Source organism: Plectropomus leopardus, chromosome 16 (genome assembly GCF_008729295.1).
Source record: "Plectropomus leopardus isolate mb chromosome 16, YSFRI_Pleo_2.0, whole genome shotgun sequence".
Lineage (NCBI taxonomy): Eukaryota > Metazoa > Chordata > Actinopteri > Perciformes > Serranidae > Plectropomus > Plectropomus leopardus.
In genome coordinates, this window is record NC_056478.1 from 18,759,043 (window position 1) to 18,777,305 (window position 18,263).

Genomic DNA, 18,263 nt, shown 5'->3' on the forward strand with positions numbered 1-18,263 from the left:
CGATGACAGATTGTAATACAGAAAAGAAGTGAATACATGACAGCAGAAATCATATGAGCAAAAAACAGACCCTATTGAAAGTAAAAATAGCCCCAACAGACACGTATAAGAAAGGTAGAAAGCAGCCTTGCATGTAGGCATGCTCGTTGTACAGGAAGGCACTCAGAGTTAGCAGAGCTTGAATAGGTTGCACAGATCAGCGGGTACACAACTATTAAATAAGGTTTTGATGTGGCTTTTTTCTTGCTATCAGCTGATGCCACACATGCACATTACGGTTTTGTTTTGACCAGCTCATAAAGTTTAAGTAGTTTGGTCAAATTTTACATATTCGTGTCCTGCTGTTAGGTAGGTAGTGATTTGGCGGTAAAACGCTGCGCCCCATTAGTTAGGTGCATGTAGCCAAGCCTTACATATTGCACCTTTAATGGATCTACTACTCAAACCGGGCCATCCGAGATCGCATCCTTGTGATCCTTGTTTTGCACACCTTCGAAATCATGTCTTCAGTCACACTGCAGAACAACTCTTAGCTTTTACTTGTGAATTTAAAGTCTTAAGCTAAGTGAGCAGGAAACAGGGCTGAGGATCCCCACTCACTACCACGCTGTGGGAAATGTTGAGCTCAAGCTAAGACCCACTTTTTCTCTCTGGACCCTGGAGATAACACACTGCTCTTGGTCAGTAAACCTTAGGGTGCTGTCTTCCAAACAAGGTTTTGATGTTTTTCTAAACTCTGCTGTGTAAGGAGGTAAATGGATTAAAAAAGTGGTCCTCTTTGCTTCATGCTCAGTGTGGTTAGAGAAGACGGGGGCAACAATCCTATCAAACACACGGCACTACAGCACCAACTTTTTCTTTCTGTGTTTTCAGAGTGTAACTGCCACGGTAAGGCAGAGGAGTGCTACTTTAATCAAACAGTGGCAGACCTGTCACTCAGCCTGAACATCCAAGGTCAACGCAGGGGGGGCGGAGTCTGTATCGGTTGCCGTGACAACACAGCTGGAATCAATTGTCAGTCATGTGTTGCTGGATTCTACAGACCTGAAGGGGTACGTTACATCTGCACCTGTGCTTTATTTAAAATTCATTTTTATGTTGTGAATGTGTAGAAATGATTGTTTTCCTCATGTGGCCAGGTGAGCGCTGAGGAGGAGAACCCCTGTGTCCAATGCTCATGTGACTCACATGGTTCTATCAGCCAATCGTGTGTCGCAGATCCAAGCCAGGCTACGCTCAGTATGCAAATATACTTTCTTCTGTCTGTCCTTATGTGTGTCAGTCATATTCTTCTGGATAGTGCTCATGCTGTAATCCCTCAAAACCTGAGCCAATTGGCTTGATTTCTGTAAAACAAAATATGTAAATAAGGCAACTAGTAACTTAACAAGAAATAACCCCAAAATTAGCAAGAAATTACTAAACATTTTCTGGAGAAAAGGAAAAAAGATAAACAAAGAAATGGCCTGGGAAAAAAAGGTACTAAAAATTTAAATTAAATTAATAAATGAATAAATAGTACATATATTCCCTCAGTAACATCATTTTAAATATAGAATTACAATATTTTTAAATAGAGTTTTCTGTACTAACCCTTGTCTTCTGATAATTTTCTTTCTCTCTTTTTGTAAGCTCATTTTCTTGTCACTTTTTACGTATTTCTTTCATTTTGTGGGACAGTCATGTCAAGTTGCTGATTGCTTTTTTTTTTTACCTAGTGTTTAGCAGAAATCAAACCAATTTGCTCAGGTTTCAGAATATTTAATTGCTTGCGAAAAGTGTTGCAATGCAGTACAAGAAAACTGATGTCAATCCAGGTTTCAAAGGATTAAATAGTAGTCACACATACAGAGGTTTTCAATTCATTTTTAAACTGGTTCTTGAGTAACTCCAACATTTCATCGATTCAGTCCTGCTTGATTTCCTTTGGGGTTGGGGTTAGTCAAGTTCATCTGTGTGCACAGAAGCCTCTGTTATTGAAAACTGTCTTTGACAGAACTCAACATCTATTTATATTAGAGTTAATTTTACTCCTCTTTGTACTTTTACAGTTTTTATGTCATGAAAGTGGAGCTATTTTAGGCGATGCCACTTCAAAGGGATACCCATTCTGTTTCACTCACACTGCTGTTTTTTTAAATGTGTGTGTGCATGACATTGTGTGTGTTTGATTGACAGATCAGCCAGCAGGGTCGTGCCTGTGTAAGGAGGGTTTTGGGGGTCTACGGTGTGACAGGTGAGAGACACGCATACGCACACGTAAACACACTTAGAAAAAGAGACAGACACATTGTGACAGGTGAGCAGAACCTTTCAGCTGTTGTCTGGTCCAATTAGTGCTTGGAAATTACCAAAAAGTTTCCATTAAGATCTTTGATATTTATTATCTCAGACAAGATGTAAAGAAGTCACCAGATCAATGGACAAGATATGAATTCCTGTTTAACTGTTTTATTTTCTATTCTGATTTGTTTTTCTTTGACTTCAGCTTGAATGATTTCTTCAATAACATGTTTCATAGACTTAAATCTATCACAGCACGGCCTGACATCATCAAGGGAAGTCTTGTTTTTTCCAAACTTGAGATCAAAGTCACATCCTGTAAATCCAAATAAAAACAAACAACAAGAAAAGCTCTCTGTCTGACCTGCAAATATGTCAACAAGATCCTTCATCATAATTTGTTAATCACTTGCTCTGTTATCATTATCTGTTATTGCTGTAATTGCTTAATTGTATTATCTTTTTTCCCACCGCAACTTCCCTGAGGGTCTCATTCAGGTTTAATGTAATCTAATCTAATCTGAAAGCTGATAGAACTTTTCCCCAAAACTTTTTTAATGACCTGCCCTTAGATCAGGCCAGCAGCAAAAGCACTGTCTTTAAAGTCATTTCGTAAAATGCCCTTTAATAGACTTGGCTTCAGCTCACTTTCCCACTTTAGCTGGGGTAGGCAGAAATTTGGAAATGGCAAAAAAAAAAAAAAAAAAAACCCTGGTAGAATTAGAAAATACACCCTCCACCTGCAGCTCGCCCCACTTTGTCCTAAGCCCCTCCCACCAGATGACCATGAATATATGCACATGCTTCATGCAGTTTCTCATATAATGATTTATTTAATTTTTTCATTGTAGAGTTACACACAACTCATTTGCTCAGCCTCTCCTTGCCTCTCTCTCTTATTATTAGATAACAAATGAGACAAAAATAAACATGCTAACATCAGCCACCCAACTGTCTCTCCGTCTCTCTTTGTGGACTGCTTCTCAGGGAGGAGAGCAGGCAGGAGCTCGGGAGACAGACTTTCACTCTGTGGCTCTAGCGGCTCCAATTCTGCCAGTGCAAACCACCCAGCGTGTCACAGCAGGCTGGTGGCCAGTGGCAGCCCTGGGTTTAACCTGTGCAATGGCAGCAACAGAAAGTTTCAGATTCAGAAAACTTTACTTTCTGTCGTGACAGAAAATCATCTTAGACGTGGCCCAACATACAGTGCAAAACAAACTCGGACAATCAACATACAGCAAATGTTCCGAAAAACAGAATAAATACATAATACAAATAATTTAGACAGAATGAAAAGTACAACTGCTGTGTTCAAAGTGGCACGTTGGCATAGTGTTTATGTAGATGAACGGATCATTATCTTTTATTTAATATATTGATGGCAGTGAGAATTAATGGAAGATTGCTGATCTGAAGGGAGAGTCGGGCTTTCCTGTTCGCTGGAGCTGAGGTTTGCGCTTGCTGGATTCAGGTTGCTTTGGCAGCTGATTTGGGGTCCATCTCCTCAGCTGCTGCCTGCTCTCCTCTTGGCAAGGTGGTCTTGGCCATAAAGCTGAACTTAGAGCTGCAGCGGTGAGCCTTTAGCTCCAGTTAGCAGACAGCTAAACTATTAGTAACATTTTTGCTCCATCTTTCAAACACTTTGTTGATGTTGACATGTATTTTGTCTTAATTATTGTCAGATTCTCTTTTAGACTCTTATAGGTAAATCTGAAGTTGTTGCCAATGCTAGAGTAGCAACTTCATCTGCAGGACTCTTCGAACTGGGCTTTAAGTGAAGGGACGTGCATGCACATCTGCATTTGTAGAGCAGCCATTAGGAACACCCTCTCTCACAAATCAGCTGTAATGGCCAAATTGTCCAGTCACTGCCTAGATTTTGTAAAGCCTGAACACAGAGCCAGGCAAGTGCAGAAATATGCTCAGAGTTTATTATGGGATTTTTCCCCAGGACACCAAAATTTAACTGCCTACCCCAGCTTTGTCTAAGGAATGTCTTTTCTACCTGTATATCTCCTCTGTGATTGTACATACATGCATGTTAGCTGTGGTGAAAGGTCAGCTGCAAACTGAAGGTTCAGTATCTGACTCAGAGACTGTTTAACCAGGATGGATGCAGCAGTTGTTAGGAGAATTGACCCTGTGACCTTGTGGTGACAAGAAGGCCCCTTTTATACTCGTCACCTTCATCATTATTATTGTTATTAAACTCATTTGTCTCCAGGTGCGCTGTCGGTTATATGGGCTACCCAACCTGCCAGCGCTGTAACTGCACTGTGGAAGGAAGCACCAACGATGACCCGTGTGTAACACCCTGCGTGTGCAAGGTACACACACTCACTCACTTTTAATGTGCACAAATAAGTACTGCACGCTAACCTTTCTAGCCCTGTCATCATTATCTTCACCACATTAACACTGCAATAACATGCTTTGTGCTCATAATGTCAGTGTGAGGGCAGCCCATAAACTTTGCCTCATCTTTCTTCTCCCTCTCTCTCTCTCTCTCTCTCTTTCTGTCCTTCTCTCCTGCAGGAAAACGTGGAGGGAGAAAACTGCGATCGCTGTAAACTAGGATTCTACAACCTTCAAAGGGACAACCGACGTGGCTGCGAAAAGTGCTCCTGTATGGGCGTTTCCAGTCAGTGCTCTGCCTCCACATGGACCTATCAGAATGTATGTACACACACACACACACACACACACACTCACACACACACACACATACACACATTACCAATCAGGATGTATCTTTAGCTGGGTTACACCTTAGTCTTCAAAGTGAAGATGAACGCCATGACAGCTTCCGAAAAATGAAGCCAAAATATCTTGATCACCCCCTGGTGTATCGATGCATGCCCACCATATGCAACTGCGCGTGACCAGAAATCTGCTCCCATTCATTTTGTATTGAAAGCGACTGATTCCCTGCACAAAGCATGCTGGGATACCTGCGATGCAGACCAAGCTGGCAGAGCGAGTAGAGGGAGTGACAATTTCAAAAATTCAAATTGTGCTCACATTAACACAGCCACTCAAGCTGCAGCTCCAGTGACTTTTTTTCAAAGAGCTCTGTGTAAATCCAGGAAATACTAAAGTGAAACTTTCTCTGGTAGATAAAAGGGCGGGAGATTGTGGATAGATACAAGTGATCAGCTGGACAGAGCGGACACAAATGAAGAAGAATTGGTTGCGTATAGTGGACATGCACTGTAAGGCTGCTGTATAGATCATAAACCCCACCCCCTTCATGTTAGCAAATGGGACATTGGCCAAACTAAAAACATCAAAGTACATGTGCAACGGTTTATGTCAACAGATCTGTTCAGCCATAGTGACCATTGTTGCTTCTGTTTTCAACAAAGTAATTCCTCTTTTAATCTAAACAAACAAACTTTTCCCGCAAGAAGTTTGATTTGCATCACTCCCTGTCGGTCACACAAATGCCAGTCAGCTGTTTAGTTCTGTTATTTTGTCTTTACCCACTTAGCTATTATATCCAAATTGTCAAAGAAGGCAAACAGCATTAACTTCTGTAATCACTGTAAAAAGTCACATCCAAAATTTTACATTGGCCCATCCAAATAAGAAATCCAGGCACTGTGCCTGCCAGAGTTTATGTAGATGACACAAATTGCAGTGTACACTTTTTGTGATGTGCTTACCCTTATGGCCCTGAAAACATTTAAAACAAACAACTAGGAGCTAAAAAATTATTTCAACAGAATGATTGTGGTTAGCAGATCTGCCTGCGAGGGCGAAGACGGGCTGAATATTTGTGTCAAGCTCAACTGCGGTGAACTTTTACATATTAATTTTTTCGATGAAATTGTAAATGTGCGAATTTCTACTTAAAGACTTCTCACTCACGTTGACATGAATGTTGAGATCTAAAGTTTATTTTTGACCTTGGAAATGTTTATTTGACAAAGCACCACAATGTCTTGAAGTAGCTTACTGGATCCCTCAATAGTATCACTTGATCTTTCTTAGTCAGTTACAATTTCTGAAGCACAAAGCTGACCCTTAGAAGCTGCACAGAATTTGGTTTACCAAGCACAATACACATTTACAATACACATTTTTTTATCCGCTTCTGTCATTTTTATAATTTTCCGTTCTATGCATAAAGGGAAGAGAATCACTTCACTGATTACCCAAAAGAAATTTCTCAGATGACAGGAAAACTGCTCTTCCACACTACTGAACTAGTTTGATAAATGTCCTTCAGGCACAGAACACATCTTACACAATGTGCAAATATATTAAATTAATCAGTATCAGAGTTTTTGGAGTAGCAAATGTTAAATGCGTCTGGAATTTAATAAAATCGAGTCACTTGTTGAATCAATGTGCAGTACTGAGGAGCAGTGGGGTATTAAGTGTCAAATCAAAGACAAATTTCTAGCAAATGTACATTTAAGAGAGTGCATGTGGATGGAGTACAGTGGAGGTAAGAGAAAAGGAGAGGAGTGGAAATGAGGAGAAAAAGAGGAGCGGGGACAAGACTGAAAAGACGAAGGGTGGAGACAAGACAAGAGGCAAGAAGGAGGAGAGAGGTGAAAAGAGGAAAACAGTTTTTGACTGACAGGCGGGTTTGGAGGGGAGGGGTGAGGAGAGGCTGACAGGATGACAGCTCTGATTTAGACACCGATAGCGTGTGAGTGCGTGTGTTTGTGTGTGCGTGTGTGTTAGTGTGTGTGTGTGTGTGTGTGTGTGTGTGTGTGTGTGTGTGTGTGTGTGTGTGTGTGTGTGTGTTCAAAAGGGGAAGCCAAGGTCAGGTTAATTGCAACGACAGATGTGTGTCTGGCTGTCTTTCTTTCATACACACACACACACACAGACGCGCGCACACACACACACACACACACACACAATCCTCAAGGAGTTGAGAAAGAAGAAAAAACTCTGTCGAGGGGTCAGTCCTTAGACTCCCTGGCTTTGACATATGTATATATGTACTGTAGTTTTACTTTTTGTTGATATAACCCCTGTGTTCGATTGAGTAGGACCTCAAAATATCCTAAAATGTAGTATTTTAAGAATGCTTACGGTATGTTGTCACTGACAAAACAAAATACTGTCATAGATGTAAATATTTGTAATATTTGTCATCAGTTCATTTTTATTTGTGTAGCTTCAGAATAAGGTGGATTTAAGTGCAGGTTTATAGAATCTGATTACATAACTACCTGACACTTTGCTTTTGAAGCTACAGTTGGTAACTTTTATAAAAAATAACTTTTGTCATGTTTGCTGAAACTGTCAGTAGATCCACACAGTAGAACATGAGACAGATAATCTGAAACAACAACATGTTCCTCCTCCTGGCACTGCTTCTTATCGCAAGTTCTCGAATCCAACACAGCTGAAGGAAAATAACACCAAGAGTTGAAGGTTGACAAGTTTGTAACACAGCTGTCAACCACGTCAATCGCTCTGTGAACTGCGGTCACACTGTCGAACTAGGCATCACTGATAAAAGATCAATCAAAATTCTATTACCGCATTTGCCTGTTTCTCACCTCAGTTTTTTTCAGAAATGTATTTGAGTGTACTGTTTAGTTGTACAATGAGAAGGTTGGTTGGGAGATGCTGAGTTTTGGCTCGATTGTTTTCAACATGGCAGCTGCGTTAGAGACTCCTCAGCTCTGACTGGTTCTTCATTTACGTGTGGTAATGCCATTAGAAGCAATCCGAGAATTATTGATTATTTAGGATTTTTTTTTTCACATCATCTGTCTTATGTACTATTGTCAGGATATAGTGACAGTTTTAGGAAATTTGAAAAAAAAAGTTAATTATAAACCAACTACAGCTTTTATTCTGAATCAAACATTAGACCAGAGCCCAACCAGTTGGATTCATAATGTTAAAGGAGAACTTTGCCATTTTTAAAAAAATCCTAAATGTTATTCCTCTGGTCTAAGCCCTTATACGTGATGACATCACAAGCTTGAGACTTACCTCTCTTGTCTCTGGCTTTGAGAGAAAGTTGCTTGTGTTTACAAATATTTATTGAACCTTCCTAGGCCATAAAAATCACATACTGGAATTATGAATTTAGGTGTTATGAATATCTGTTAAAACTAGTTTATGAGTATATCAGTAAGCTGAACTTTATCCATGTGCTGGAGAGCCATTAGTCTGTTCTACCTCAGCAGACAGTCAAGCCTGTTTAAGTTTTTTTGAGGATGTCTTTGCTCATATGAGCAGAGGTCCGAAGGCGAGAAGGTGATTTTTGACACATGAAGTTCAAAAGCCAAGAGATGTCAAGTTGAGTTATAGAACAGGAGGAATAAAGATAGTGGAAGGGCACATCTCCCGAAAAACAGCCATACTGTTATTACACAGCAGGCAGCGTTAAAGCATGACCACCAGCTGGGCATCATGAGTAAAGCTTGTCAGATTATAAAGTCCATCCGGTTGAACATGACTGTTGACTGGCTTTAACATGTTTGCGGTCACATGTGAGTGACCTGCTGACAATAAGCACACATTATGGTCTGGGTAACAATTCTTTTCCCACACTGTCCAATTACTCACAAAAAACTTTATTAAGTGAACAACATTTTCGTCATCAGACCCACATCAGGTCTAATGAATTCAAAGGAAACGTTGTTGACTTCATAAGGTGTTTTTGCAAGTAATCAGATAGTGTGCGGGAATTCTCTCATTTTCGCATTTTATGGATGTTTTCCTCCTATACACCTGTCCAAAAAATTTTTTAAAGCTGTGTATGAGCCTCCACATTCCAGTTTTCAGGGATAATAATTCATTTAAATCTTTAAGTAAGCCTGAGTCAGTTTTGGTCAAAATTCTCTGAATGTACTTTTTCAAATGACACTGAAATCATTTCAAACATTTATGTAAATTGTTCTTCCGATTGCTGTATTTGTAGTGAAAATGAGGGGCACGTTACACTTTGCTGCAACACAAAAAGAGTCCAATCTTGCCCAAACCTCTTCACAGAATAATCTGAGCTTTATGTAATTTTATGATATTACAATTAACAATTTCTGGATGTTGAATTTTTAACAGCTGCACACACAGGTTATCTTTAACTTTTTCTTTAATCGTGTTTTGTAGGAGACGACTCTCACAGGCTGGCACCTGCTTGGAGAAACAGGAGGAAGAGTGTGGTCCGTTCACAGACAGACACCTCCATATCTCAGCGTCCGACACTCAGACGTTGTAAACGATCTTGGCTCTGCCTACTACTGGAACGCACCTGGACTATACCTTGGAAACAAGGTTAGATACAGACACACATTTGTATTTATTAATGTATGTTTTTATACACTCTGCAATCAAAATCCCAACCTCATTTTCTCCAGATCAGAAAATGGATATGGGCAAATATTTGCTGTCAGACAATAATGCTTTCCTGTTTACAGAAATGGTTAGCACCAAGCAAGCCGTTCCTTCCTTACCAAACTTTCAGTGGTTATTAGCTGTTGTACTGTACTCGACAGCTCCCATGTGTTAATGTTAGTAATTGTGCGAGTTCAAGGCTCAGTAATCAAGGATGGATTCTTATTTTACTGGGCTAATTTTACTCTCACAGTTTTTTTCATGTGTAGCATTTTCTACAGTTGATACCCACGCTGACAACTAGAGAATATGAGGACACACGGCATATTACATTAACCTCTCAATTATTTGTGCCTGTGATTTTGTCTGTGCTTCGTGAAGAAATGACAAGCACTTACAGTATTTCTTTTGAGTTTAAAAAAATACATGCAAAAAAATCTGTTTAATGTTAAGTGCTTAAAGAAAATGCTGTCGGTGCACTGGATAAAAATACTCTAAATGCAGGATGTTAAGTATGATATTAGACAATATTAGAAAGATTGTCTAACAGTCACAAAATGCTGCTTCAAAAATAACCATAGAGCTGAATAATAACAGCTCTCCGATGGTCTCAGAAACAATAATCTTCTCAGACATAAAATGCTTTCAGAGACTTTGTGCTGTATTATACCAGACTGGTCAAGCAAATGCATGCGCTGCTCAGCCACAGCCGTAGTTGCTGGGCATGCACGTGAACGTGCATCACTGTGACCAGGTGTAGTTGAGACTAGGCTTAAATTTGATTAGTGCAACTGACCTGAAGTCCATTCGAAAGACTGGTCTTAACTAAGAGCAACTTAGCTGTTAAACCCAGTTGTAGTTAAGATCAGTGGGTGCAACCGGCTCCTGGTCACTATTTTTTAATAAAGTCCTGACCTTACCTTGCCTCTGTGTGCCCATACATATCCCAAACACAGCAAAATAAGAGGGAAATTAGAAAATCCAGGCAGAGGGCAGAGTTTCTGCAGATAAATACACCACCATGCACTTCTAGAGGGTCATAAGTGATCATTTAGAGGGATTACTTTATTGCCTATACATTGTTTTTTTTTCCTGGCATAGTATACCTTAAAGAGCTGCAGAAATGGTGAGAGAGGAAAGTTTTTCTATTATTTAGAGTGCGTTGCATGGACAGTCAAACCAGTCAGGGTCACAATAATAACTCAGTTGTGCATTCTTATTTTTTGTTGTTCCAACCTGAATACACAAAGGTGCAATCTAATGTGTGATCTGGCTGTCTGAGTACTTTCAGGTTCACAGAAAAAAAATAATCTGAGCAGATGTAAATGTTTGTAGCATAATTAAATACAGTATCTGTATAAGTGAAAGGTGCACACACATATATTGTGTACATAGGTTGTATTTTTTATTTTAGTTTCATCTAACTTGTTTCCATATTTTTATCCTTATTTATCACTCAATCACTTTTTTACTTTTTTCTGTTGCCTCTAACTCTTGCTGCTGTAACCAGTGAACTTCCCTATTGTGGGATTATAAAGTCTTAGCTTAGTTTATCTTATCTAAAGAAAATTAAAAAAAAAAAAAAACCCACTATCAGTCAAATTCATCTTTAACTTTGTGTATTGTGCATTTTGTCTCTTTTTTGCCAGATGAATTAAACTCAAAATACAAGTTTATGTAGGTGGAGAGAATCTGTAGCCACAACTCTATAAAAGCACACAAAAGGAGCAATTACACTTGAGGGATAGTGAAAAACAACCAGATGGCGTTCAGTCAGGGAGACAAAGTGAGAACGGAAAGAAATGGAAATGATTTAAGAGGTGCTGGTATTGTCATGTGTGTATCATTAACATGATATCAGTGTTTTGATAACAAAACTCAAGAACATTGTCAGTACAGCAGCATTTTTAATCCCAAATGTTAAAAATATCTTAAAAGACACTGGAGGTGTAATTATATAATCAACCATGTGTGTTTTCAAACAATTATTTTGAAACTTTCAGAAATTGCAAAAAACTAGTCTTGCTTGATCTACATAATACAATTTAGTTTCTTGAGCAACATAATAATCAGGTGCAAATAGCTGCATTATTATTATTTTTTTTTAATAAATCAAGCATGATGTTTTTTTATCAGTCACCACGAACTGACTGTTGACATCACAACATTAACAGCCTTCACTGTTTCACAGTCTAATGACTATAGTGACAGGCAGACATGAAAAAGCTGACATGCAGCTACATCATTAGGACAGGCTTGAATTTATAAACAGATCCAGTTTATAACCTAAAAGTATATCCCCTGGATGTAAGTCTGGTGAGAAAGTATCCTGCTGGGATGTTCACCTCCCTCCCAGCCCCGCTCCTCTGTATCTGCGCCCGCTAATGTCGACTGTTTGAATTTGCGCTGCGGTTTTCTGTGGCTGCGATTAGACTTTATCACTCCAGCTGGCAAATAGCTGCAGTCCATGTTTCTGAAGTCGAGTTGTTGCCCAACTACAACAACAGTCTGACTGTGATGTTTGTCTGGGTGTCATGGCTTAGAGGAATATACCACAGAATTTCATTACTTTGCACCCTGCAGGCCTAGCTTGTCATCTCACTTCTTTGTCTGATCCTCTATCCCTCCCTCCCTCTAACCATCCCTCCATCCCCGCTTCTTTTCATTGGTCTGCTTCTCTGACTCTCACTCCATCTCTCCAGGACTCCCATTTTTCACCTCCCTGTTCCTAAATCATCTCCCTCCACTTCCCCCAAGCTTTCTTCGGTCTCTCTTTCTGTATCTCTCTCGCTCGCTTTGTGTCTCTCAGGGTAAACAGTGTTTCGCCTGTTGAACTCGATAATCAACTGTTTTTCTCTTAGCGCTCACACACGCACACACACACACACACACACACACACAAAAACAGAAACACATATTCAAACACAGAGCTTGCACACACAGAGACTCTCACACACTCCCAGGCCTATATAAGTCAGATAATGATGTGTTTTGGAGGCATTAGGGACAGCAGAGCAGAACCGAATGCCTCCAAACATGGGAAACAAACAAATTACCACTGTGTGCGTGTGTGTGTGTGTGTGTATGCATGCGCGCGCGTGTGTGTGTTTGTGTAATAGCTAGGAGCAGTGTGCGAGTACTGTATGAAAAAGCGATTCTTTGCTTCAATCTCTGATCATGTTAGAGAGATAGATGTTATGTGACTTGACTATGTGACTCTCTCTCACATACACACACACACACACACACACACACACACACACACACACACACACACACTGTGGTCTGTCATGTTAGCGTGTATCATTGGAAGTAACAGGCTGTGTGTGTAATGACAAGCTAGCAGTGGATGTATAAGAGTATAACTGTGTGTGATAACATTCTTAATTCTCATGCATGACCTCCTGTATCATTAATGCCAAAAGATGCTCATTGGCCCTTTAGTGCACTCTGTGGATGCTCATTGGTCCAGAAGCATCTTCCACTGATGCTCATTGGGTATTTTATCGCCTGTGTAGGTCCAGGGACTGCTCATTTATAAGAATAGCCATTACTATCATTAAAGCGTGCTCTGTTTAAAATAATATTTCTGCAATGTTCCCAGTTTATTTGGCAGTGGAGTGTAGATAAATGGGGTTTAGCCTGAAGAGCCAAATATAAACTCATAATGTTGCAAGTATGGGAGTGTAGTATTATTTTAATGAGGTGCTATGCATGTTTAAGACTTGTACTTTTTAACACTGCTTCAGACTTTCATTTAAGCAGCTCTAGTCAATGTTTTATGTTTACCTTGACTATGTTTCAATGAACTCTCATATTCCAAACATGACTATGAGTCCTTTAAACAGCATATTCCAATTTAGTATTCAGAGTTAGGCTTTATTCCAAATGTAGCTTTTTCTGATTATGATTTGGACAATTCTGATATAATTTGGGTTTTTGGAGCATGCTTTTGACACCTTTTGGCATCTTGTCTGTTTACATTTGGCTCTGTGCATTGCCATGACAACACTGTCCACAAGCCAACTCACCAACAGTGTTGAAGGCTGGGGGGTAGAGATGTCCAAAAGAAAAGTCCACACTTCTGTTTTGAAGGAGAAACACACCTCCTTTTAACCCTTATGAAAGAACTGGGTATCAACAGGATATGTGCAGATATTGCAACATTGACCTTTTCAAGATGGGGGTTGAGGGAATGACTGAGGGAGGCTGAGTTTACGGTGTTGAACAAGTCCGACACTGATGAAAAAACTTTGAAAAAATCCTATTTTGATGCAAAGAAACAAAATGGCACAATTGGCCCCAGCCGTGCCTCTTTTCCTTCCTTATTGTAAAGTTCAGAACAAAAGACCACTCAGCGCGTTTATTTCAAAACAGGGGTGTGAAAGAAAGACCAGCATGACACAGTTTGCAGAGAAACTCTGTCTAACTTGTATTATTATCTGCAATGTTTTGGTAACTAAATCTTCATCAGTTTTCCCAGGTCTAGTTTCCCAGACGTCACAATGTATTGATTTCTTTTGCAGGTTAAACAGTGTGCAGTAGTTTGTCTGAAAATGATGTAGTAATTTTAAAGCAACATTCGCTCCAAACTCTTATCAGTTTAAATTTCATTGATAGTGAACATTAGTGTCTAATTGTCGTAAAAGTGTATAGAGCTACTATATACAGGAAGAGTCTGAGAAAATTTGCAGTATTTTTTAACTTTGGAAAATTTCTGAGCAGTACATTAGTCAGAAGTTAAGGTGTTAAATTTGTAAAGGAAATATCAGCTATCAGCGACTTTGTCAGCATTCAATAGCAGTCAAATCCTAACCTCCTTGTATCTTGTACCTAGATTTACTTACAGATTTGCAGCTAGAAAAAAATGCTCAAAAACAAGAAATGCTCATCATTTGGAGAAAAAAAGAGTGACAGATAGAGAGAGAGAGAGTTCTGGGAGGTTTAAGCAGGAAGATATAGGGGGTGATGGATGAACATGGAAACAGGAGACGCATCCTTTGCAGACAGCTGATGAAATAACACTCAGAATATGTTGAAACTTGACAGACGCACACAAACACACAGCTCAGCTTGTGTTACATTTCATCCTAACTCCTTCTCCAACTCTGCTGCTACCTTCTACAACTTTCTTGAACCATTTCTCTTATCTGCCTTGTCTTCTATATTGTCCTGTGAAGAAGAAGTAATACAAAGTAATAATCCTTTAAGAGGAAAAGCTTGCTACTGGAGCAAACCTCAGGCGGAAAAGTGTTTAGAAAAATGCTCCAGTTTCACCTTGGTTATAGAGGTTGACACCTAAAAGTTGTGATGAATGAAACCTGTCTCAAAAGAGTTTCTGTAAAATATTTCTGTGGAAAGAAATTTTCCTTCTTTCTACCAAATACACAAGAGGAACATCAGCTTTTACCGAGCAGCTGAGCTGTGACTTATGAGAGAGAAAAATGTGTGTAGAGGAGTTTGTGTATCATGCCACTCCTAATCTGGTCTTGATTGCATGAGATGGATTTCCCCTCCCATTTTCTCACTTTCTTCTCTCACTCGTCTTTTTTTCACTTACATGGCTGAAAAAGTGCCTTTACATCAATCACAGTGGATTTGTTCCAGTTTTCATCAAGCAAATAATTTGGTGTCACACACATTTGTATTCCTGGAAAGTGTGTGCACAAGCTCCACACAGCAATCCTGCGGCTCGTAAAAAGAAAAAATCATTACACCTGGTTTTCAATTACAGTAATACAACATAAATGGTCATTGCAGTCCTGATTCACTGTGTTTATTGTAACAACACAGTTAATGTCAAAAAATAAAATACCGTGTAGTGCATGTGCCTTGATATTAAGATGATGATATTAAGATTTTTCATGTAAACATTACTGCTTTCTAGCATGAAATAGCATACATGTTGCTAATAGCTCTTAATTACTTTCAAAGTGTGAGGTAATCACATAATAGCATAGTTTAGAAAATACAGTTTTGTGCCATAAAGCTTCCACTCAGCTGTGAAGCAATTAATATAATTTCCTGACGAATCTAATCTGCTTTAGGAGTGGAGGCTAAAAGAGGCTAAAGGTGTTGTGTTTTCACAGGGATATCAGTTTTGGCTGAATTTGCTTTTGTTAGCCACACACCATTAACTGGTTATTAATCTGTCAATTTTTAAGAAAAAAAAGAAGCAACATAATATGTCAAATGCAAGAGGCCTATCCTTTGGGCCTGGTTCACTACTGACTCAATGAGCTTTAACGCCACATCCCAAAGTCCTACCCATTTAAAGGTGGTGAAATTTTTCATGATTTTTCATGCATTTTGTTTTATTTTCTGTATGCTTTGCTGACAGACAGCCATCATGCCGTGTTGAAAACAAAGTGCCCTCTGCCTGTTAGGGTTGCAGTGGTATGAAACTTTCACGGTACGATAACTGTCTCAGAAAATTGCTAGGGCTGTATCGGACTCAGAATTATACCAGTTGAATCAGATTTGGCTGTTTGATATGAATATTTGCCAATTTGTTTTGTTTTTCATATAAAGTTTTAAAGTTTCACGGGCTCAGCCAGCGGGACATTCAGTGTGACAGCGGCATTCATGTATATAGCTGAGGGCACTGTTGACCTATCGCAAATGTACAACATTTTTTGCAAACACTAGATTTCAACAATCGTCAATATCCTATTAACTTGCTTTGAGCTGTAAATTCACCACTTCTTCCCCTTATGGTGCGGTCTCTCTTTCTCTCTCTCTCCCTCCCTCTGTGTACTTAACAATGCTAAACACTGTTTGTGGCTCCAAATGAATTTGCTCACTCACTCTCCTGGAGGGAGACCTAAGGATGGGCACAGTGTTCCCATATCAATGCCATCCCGCCACCATGGTTTGGGATAAGCGTTACCAGCGGTAATCGTTGAATGAGAAGTGACTCCCACCTGACCTGGGGGATGTGCAATGTGCAGTACAGTAAATTAAAATGTAGCAAAATTATCCTACAGACAGACGTACTGGCTAGTCAAATATATACTCAGCAGGTAACCACTTAACGATTAACGCTGACATCCCTAGTTTACAATCCCAGAATCAGCATGGATCTATGATGCCAAGTCTGATCGCAGCCTCAGAGGTGGGCTGGCACGTGGTCATTCTGTCAGAATAAAGGGTGTCATTTTGCCAGTGTTTGTTACTTCATGTCTGATGCACAGCAAGATGCTGGAGTTGACTTTCAAGAGTCAGCGAGCCGTGGGAGTGCAGAGCGATAATTGATCGTCTCTAAGAGGCTTGAAGCAAATGAGCGAGCTGCTCTTAGTCATTGTCCTGGATGAGATGTGCGCACAGAGTTACAGTGCATCTAACCTTCTCTCCTCTGCCACCGGCAGTGATAATTATCATGTCATAGTCCTGAACACAGCCAACTCAAAATTCAACAATCTTGCGTCCTTCTTTTCTTTGTTTTTTGAAAGTGCCAGAGACATATACAAATTTCTGTGCTCTTTGTACTGCAGCACGGAAGGAATGGAAGGAAACCTCCGTTATCTAAACCATATGTACAAAAAAATTCAGACTATAGCCTGGGCCTGTTGTTTTACCTAATCGTAATTAAATCATCTTGACCCAAACCTCAACCTAAGTCCATAACGGAGAATAAATCCATGTGCATACATATGTGCATACTGTACATGCACACTTGTGTACATGTGTATGAGCTTAATCAAGAACATCATCAGCCCTTGCCAACACCTTCCCCTTAAGCCAGTACAGAGAAAATACCTCATCAAGTGACCACCTGTAATTCAAAACCTTCATCTGAGTACAAACCTCATGCAGAGCACCTCAAACGACCAGCTGACAACTGATCCGCCTCATTCCTATCTGCCAGCACCCACTCAGGGTTCATACCCCCTAAATGACCCCTAACCAAACACTCTGCAAACAACAAAAGGCCCAGGCTTCATCTGGAGGCGTTGTGTCCAGAGAAAGTAAGCTTCCTCTTCAGCGTGCAAGCAGAACAGTCTCACAGCTGCCAAAACATTCTCCCAGTCCATGAAAACTGGAGACATACCAAATAAATGAACAACCAACCACCTAAAAACCACCACGTAAGAAAAGAAGTTTCACTTCAGACCATGTATCTGCTGTAGTTGTCATTTCTGCTCAAATGACAGTTAAAAGTTAAGAGGGCCTTGTGTCCCAGAAACATAATCAGACTGGGATGATTGTATCATCTGTTTTACAAAACTTCAGAAACTTAAGAGGTGTCTCTCAAAAGCATTTTAATTTAGAATACTCTTAAAAATAGTCAAAGTAGGAGGCTTAAATGAGGCAAAAAGCATCTTTAGAAGCTCAAGAACCTGCGTGAAGATCCCATAAGTGTTTTATTTAAAATGTTTTACATTTTTCACTTTTTGTTGTTTGTTTCTTTTTTAAGTCTATGTTTTTATTATGAACACTAATGTTCTTTGTTAAGTGATATTTGAAGTAAAATGAGAGAAAATCTTTCAATTGATCATTTTAAAGAAATTGGGCCCAGGACTATCATTATAAGACCTTGGTGGGTAAACACATCTAAACAAACACCCCCACCATCCTGGGAACTTTCACATTGCATTACATTATTGATCATTGCCATCTCCAACTTATTTCAAAGAGCGTTCTCTGATGCCATGGGTAGCAAATAA

The 18,263-nt window shown here is 39.7% G+C and overlaps 1 protein-coding gene across 1 annotated transcript in view; it reads left to right on the top strand.

Moving 5' to 3' along the window:
* The window catches only part of lama2 (laminin, alpha 2), a 198,697-nt gene that overhangs the window by 30,238 nt on the left and 150,196 nt on the right, over positions 1-18,263 (top strand). The window contains exons 9-14 of the mRNA XM_042503943.1: positions 874-1,052; positions 1,140-1,239; positions 2,179-2,236; positions 4,508-4,610; positions 4,819-4,959; positions 9,373-9,537. Of these exons, the coding sequence (XP_042359877.1) occupies positions 874-1,052; positions 1,140-1,239; positions 2,179-2,236; positions 4,508-4,610; positions 4,819-4,959; positions 9,373-9,537 (746 nt within the window). The remainder of the gene's footprint in view (positions 1-873; positions 1,053-1,139; positions 1,240-2,178; positions 2,237-4,507; positions 4,611-4,818; positions 4,960-9,372; positions 9,538-18,263) is intronic.